Consider the following 6,527-nt stretch of genomic DNA (forward strand, 5'->3'; position numbering starts at 1 on the left):
AAACATCTGGTGCATAGAAAGCTTTGTTCTGTGCTCATTTGCTGTGCTCAGTGTCATTCGGCAGAGCACGTATCTAGGAATGTCACAGGCCTACGTGCAGGCGAAAAGTCATACGGGAAAGGGACCTGAACTAATGAAAGAGTTTTGATTATTGAAAGTTAGTTGAAAAAACTAGTTGAAAAACTATTGAAAAAATGTTGAAACCTGTGAGAGGAATGTGTAAACCCAGGGCCTTTGTCTTCTGGCAAGGCATGAATGCACACTGGCAGCGAAGGCAGTTATCCTTCTGTATCGTGAAAATATCTCGCAAAGGTATTGTGAAACTTAGATGGCGTTAAGAAAGTTTTTAACATTTGGATCAGTCAAGATGCTCTATTATTAGTTCATAGGTTTTTTTGAACAAATTTTATATCGTGGATGATACTTTTTATAAAAAGAGTGAAAAGGAAATAATTCATCAAATGCCATAGGCAATTTCTGAAGCAGAAAATACCACCACCACCATCCCTGCATTATTATTTTTGTTAGTTATTCAATTCTTGAATGATAGCTCTAAGCTATAGCAAAGACTTAGTATGAATTCTGCTGTTTCCAGGTAAAAAAAAATCAGTATGTCCTTGTGCTGTGCCGTACACATGCTGAATACAGCACTTTCCCACTCGTCTGTAATTTTTCTGGGGGTAGATGAAGATCATTCAGACTCATAGTGACCTCCAACTTTCATAAATTCCCCTTGGATTTTTAGTTGATTACAGCTGGAATAGAGTTTCAGTAGCAAGTGCTTAAGTCCATAAGCCTGTAAGTTCATTGGTGCCTAAATGTGAGACTTCACTTGCCATTGCCTTAAGTGAGACTTCCGACATTTCAAAACCCCACTCTTCAGTGTCAGATCACGACATTAGAACAAACCTGGTTCTGAAAACTGTAAAACTACATCCTTGCTCATGTACCTTAAGTGAGCTGGTTTTCAACATTGTTAAGTATGCAGGAGCACTCAGTAACTCAAAATCAGCACTATTTATATTTAGATGCCAGGAACTGGATTGTAAGAATCTAACCTAGTGACCTTTTAAAAAAATAAAACCCAGGCTATGCATTTTTAAGGCTTCTTAAAACAATCATGAACACTTGATGGTTTTGAATAATCTAATTTGTAATCAAGAGCCTCCTGAGTCAGTGGTTGGCATAAGGGTTATGAAATGCTCTTCTCTTTATGTGCTAGACATACATTGAAAAGAAGATATGTTTCAGTGTTTGAGGTAGGTTAATTTTTTTAATCACTACTCAATAGTCGGTAGGTTAAAGTTTCAACTGAAAAAATTCCATTGAAACTTTTGCTTTTGAGCATTGAAAGCTAACAATCAACATTCATTCAATGTTTGGTTTTTTTCCCCTCCTTAATCCTGCAAATAAAAGCTTCACAACCTGACCATCTCAATGTGAGGTCCCAAATTGCCATTTCAAGCCACAACAGTGGTATTTTGCAAAAATATCCATTTTATCCCTGCAATGGTGGCATGCACATATTTTTCCAGACTGGCTAGCTTCCCATACAAACTGGTATTTAAAAGAAGTTCTACAGTCTCCCAGTGCACACGGCAGTGTTGCTAGCACTAGTGCGAATTCTTGCAAGGTTTGCACTCATTTGTGGAACAGCTTTGTTTCAAAGTCTAAGCAAAGCAGAAGGCTAATTACTGTTACTTATTTTTACATTTGCTTTTATGGTGTAAAACAAATTTATAGAAATGCCAGGCTAAAGCCAGTACTATGTCCTTGGAGTAAGTAACCCAGTGATGAATTATACGCATACACCTATAAAAAAAATTTTAATAAAACAAAATTTCTTTTATTCTCTGTCTTCCTTTACAAACATTTTTTCCTCATGCTACTTGCAGTACAGCCAATACAGCCCTCAACACACTGGAAGGGGAGTGGTGTATGACTCTAATTTTATTCTGCTTTTAATGTTTGCATTTCCAAAATCAGTTTCCTAGATAGTCACTATAACAGCCCACTTTTCTTGTTGCTATCTCTGTGACCCTTAAAGTGCTGTGGACGTTTCAGTTGCCAGTCCTGCTGGGACTCAGGTACCAGGTCACCAATGAGCCCTCCTCCGACCGGTGTCACGCGTCTCTCTCTTCGTGTTGATCTTGAGATATCCAGTCAAGATACAGCTACACCATGGGCTGCAGCTTTTAGAGATGATAAACGCACCGTTGCTTACTTGTCATGGCTAACTGGGCTACAAGCTCCATTTGCCATGCACGCCTGGTGTCTGTGCCCAGGTGCTGGCAGTGGGGGGGGTGGGGGGGGGCTGCGGGGGCAGCCAGCTCCACAACGGCCCCACAGGGCACCACCGAGCCCACAGCCAAGCTGGTGGCACCTCTGGGAAAATGTTCTCCAGAAAGGGTAAAACACCGCACAGGCGGTGAGGAATGAGGGACAATGTGTGCGGAGCAGCCCTGCCAGCAGCCAGGCTGGAAGGGGAGGAGGTGGAGGAGTCAGCAATGAAGGAGTGAAGCTGAGCCTGGGAAAATGGCGGGGATGGGGGATTTTAGTTTTTGTCTGTGTTTCTCACCATCCAACTCTATTGTAATTGGCAATAAATTAAATTAATTTTCCCCAAGCTAAATCTGTTTTGCCTGTGATGATAACTGGCAAGTGATCTCCCTGTCTTTACCTCGGCCCATGAGCTTTTCCATCTTATTTTCTCCCCCATCCTGTTGAGGAGGGGGAGGCAGAGAGCAGCTGGCTGGGCAGCTGGCAGCCTGGGTCAACCCACCGCACTATGCTACTTGCCATCATTGACTATCAACTTTTATCCTCTAAGAAAGACTGAATTTTGTAGAAAGAATAACTCATCTCATACTCCACCTTTTTGCCCTGATGGCTTACCTGAGAAGGGAGAAGGAAATTTGTTTGAACTTTAGTTAATAAACTTGGATTTGTTTTTACATAGAATTCCTTTCCCACTCTTGAAAGTGCAATACACACTACTTAAGTAATAAAGTTTTAGTCTACTTTTATTAAAATCTAAGTCATCTCACCCAGATGGTCAAAGTAGATGTTAAATAGGTTCCTAATTTAAAAAAAAAAAAAAAAAAAAGGAAAAGTATTTTAATAGACAAAGTACAGAACACCGAGAAGGCCATGATAATCTTTGGGTTTTGTCTTTCAATTGTATTCAAGTTTATTGTATCGTCTCTGTCATAGTACAGTGCCTGATTATTTCTAAGCTGAGAAAGTGCAGGCTTTTAGACGTGTGAAATGTGCTTCTTACTCTCACATAAGCAGAGCATCCTCTTAAGCAAGCATAGACTGATCTAAAGAATATGCTAAAAGGGATAAGATCCCAGTAGCAGGGGAAAAAAACCCACTTACTATTGTTTACAATGCTTCATTTTCATTCTCTAGGACATCATCAAAAGCTGGGAATTTTTTCTATTTTCAATTTTTCTAGCTTTCTAGTGCAGGAAAAAATAGTACATTAGCCAAAATATTTAAACACCATTGATTTCAAAATATTAATCTGTGATCCTTTTGTAGCCTCTGTGTGGTATTGAAAAGGGGTGGCAGGAAACAAACAAACAAACAAACAAACAAGAGTTTTCATTTGTCACCCAGCGTTCTGACTCTGCCCCTCCTTCACGCGTTTGTCTAGCCACTGAGTCACTGAGCTTACAGTATTGTGTAACTTTCATTTCTGTGGAGGCTTGTTATATTAGAAAAATTGTTCCAAAGAAAGCAACAATTATGACATAAGCACATCTGGTTCTTGCAAATTATTCTTTATTAAGCTTTCATTTAATTATATGTGCTGAAAGGTCTGCTTTTGATTACTGTAATTTTTTTTATTTGTCCATCTGAATGATAGTAATGTTGGAAATTACATACAAACCACCTGGCTTTTTTCTCACTAATAAGGCAAAGTTTATATAGATTTATGTGTAGAAGAGGGATTAGGATCTTCCCTGTTTATGGTAGAAGAATTATTGCTGATGCTAATTCAAGGTGAGGGTTTAAATTTGGTCACTGGAAGGAAATTATACCTATTTGGTTTTGTTCAGTAAACACTTCAGATTGGTAGGAATAGTTTATTTTAATGTACAAGTCTTTTATTATGTTTCAGGTAAACTTTTTGAAAAGTTCCATGAGGGTGTTTTTGTTTTTTCATCACTATTTACAGGCATTTTTAAGGCCTCATTCCTTATTAGCATTTATAGAAGTTATAACAATCACTGTACACCGAGATGGAGGCATACCCCGTTGCCTATTTTAACTTTCATTGTTATCTAGAGAAGATGCAGCATTGCCTTTTGGTTGCAAACGATTTCTAAGTCAGCTCCCAGTAGAGGTTTTGGAGTTGGTGGGTAATTTCTGGGTAAGAACAGAAAGACCTGAAGCATTGTTGTTTCTGACAGGGGTTTATACCTCCTTTTCATAACCAGCCTTATAATTTTGCCGATTTTGTTTTTAATATTCAGGCACACTATAACCTTTTGCTCATTACCATGGCCATCATTAGCAAGAAGGGAAAAAAACCAATCAGCTAAAAGTCAAATTAAGAAAAAAGATATTGGTGTGGGGGAGTTTTCCAGTCTTTTTTTTTCTCTTTGAAAAGAACAGGAAGGGAAAAACCACAAACAAGAAAGTACTGAAAAAAAACTATAATTCCTTTAAGAGAAGAAACAGCAGAGCAATAAAAATTATGTACATTTACAGCTTCTTTTTTAAGAATTTTGCAGGAATACATTGTATATCTTCTTGTCTTCCAGCAACTGTATGCAGCTCAGCTGGCAAGCATGCAAGTTTCTCCTGGAGCCAAAATGCCATCTACTCCACAGCCACCAAATACGACAGGGGCACTCTCACCCACTGGGATGAAAAATGAGAAGAGAGGGACCAGCCCGGTAACTCAAGTTAAGGTATTTTTCAGTAAAGAAAAAAGTCAGTGTCTGAAAAGGGCAGTGAAATTAAATGGTCTATTTAATTGTTTTACAGTTGGAAGTTGAACCACATGAAAGTTCTTCAATATTCAAATGAAATGTTCAGTTTTAGTGCTGTATTATCAGTATAGAGAAGGGAAGAGAAAGCATTCACTTCTTGCTTCCAAAAATATCAGGCGTCCCTCTTCCTACCACAGGCAGCACAACAGATTCATCAGTAAAATGTGATATTTTCAAGATTTCAGTTTGTAATCTAGTAATGTGCATAAATGGCATCCATTTCATGAATTGTTTCACACTGAAGTTTTGAGTGTCTTAAAACACGGTGCTAGGTTATATTGTTAGGGCACGAGAGAGACTTCTAATTATTTTACAAATCCCTAGCTGTACTTATTCTACAATTTTGGAAAAAGCCTCACATAAAAATAAGATCTAAGTCAGGACTCCAGGGAAAACATTGTGTCACTTCAGATTGATTTGACTTTTGTTGATTTCACACAGCTGCTGACAACCGGGCTGCTCCTTGTTGGTTTTGCGCCATTGCTGAATGCTTGTGCCTGCTTATTCTCACTTGCTTGGAACCAGGCAGCTACAACATGGCATTTGCCAGCAGCTTGAAATGAACATCGTGCACTCCTTGAAATCTGTGGTGCAGCTAGTACCTTTGGGTGGAACTGGCTGGCTTTTATTGCTGTGTTCTCCTGTGGTTGTTCTGAATTTCATGAGACCAAATATGCTGAGAAACAATTTACTTCAAACTTTAAAAAAACACCAACATTTAGATGCTTTACCAATTTGAATGATAGTGCTATAAATGCAGAACTATTAAAATAGCTCTAAAGAAAGCATATAGTGACTTTGTGGAGAGAGAGAGAGAATGCGTTTTTTTGCTAGCTGCTAACACCTTACAGGCACACAGTCCTTAGCCTCAAATCAGCCTGGGAAGATTTTACTCACTTGAGGTGAGGGTTTCTTTTTTTTCATTTTTTGACATGAGAGTAAAATATCATTCGTTTTTTCATTATCATCAATCATCGTGGTAACGTGTGGGTGAGTAGGTATTTCTGCCCGGGCTGATAAATTTCCATGACACTTTTTTGCTAGGCTGAGAGTACTAATAAATAAAAACTATTCCATTATGGCCAGATCTAACATTTATTTAGCAAAGCGTTCACTTTACTTAGCTGTAGATGTGTATTAGTCTAATATTTTACCTCTTGTAATCCAATGCCAGGCTTGAGAGCAGTCAGGGAAATTTACCACATATGCGGAGTTTGTTACGGTCAATACAGAAGCCACCAAAAGCAAAGCCCAACTGTTTCAGCAAAGTTGCCATAGTATAGTGATACCTAACACCAGTGATTTATGGTATTGAGAATATTCTACTGACTACTTTAATGTGAAAAAGTAATTTCATAAGTGAGTGAGCCAAATGGATCTACACCAAACCAAACCTTTAATATATGAGTAAAATTTTCCCTGGTTAAATTCAAGCACATATCTCCTTGAACCAAGGCCAATACCATTCCAGCTTTGTGGCCAGCTGAGTCCTATTACAGACTTGACCACATGCAAATTCTT

General features: G+C 38.5%; 1 protein-coding gene across 6 annotated transcripts in view; it reads left to right on the plus strand.

Moving 5' to 3' along the window:
- SOX6 (SRY (sex determining region Y)-box 6) overlaps positions 1 to 6,527 on the plus strand; it is a 375,092-nt gene that overhangs the window by 303,224 nt on the left and 65,341 nt on the right. For all 6 annotated transcript variants that reach the window (XM_009328553.1, XM_009328554.1, XM_009328559.1 and 3 more), the window contains one exon: positions 4,776 to 4,925. In XM_009328553.1, coding sequence (XP_009326828.1) covers positions 4,776 to 4,925 — 150 coding nt within the window. The remainder of the gene's footprint in view (positions 1 to 4,775; positions 4,926 to 6,527) is intronic.

Source organism: Pygoscelis adeliae, unplaced genomic scaffold, assembly GCF_000699105.1.
Source record: "Pygoscelis adeliae isolate BGI_AS28 unplaced genomic scaffold, ASM69910v1 Scaffold166, whole genome shotgun sequence".
Taxonomy (NCBI): Eukaryota; Metazoa; Chordata; class Aves; order Sphenisciformes; family Spheniscidae; genus Pygoscelis; species Pygoscelis adeliae.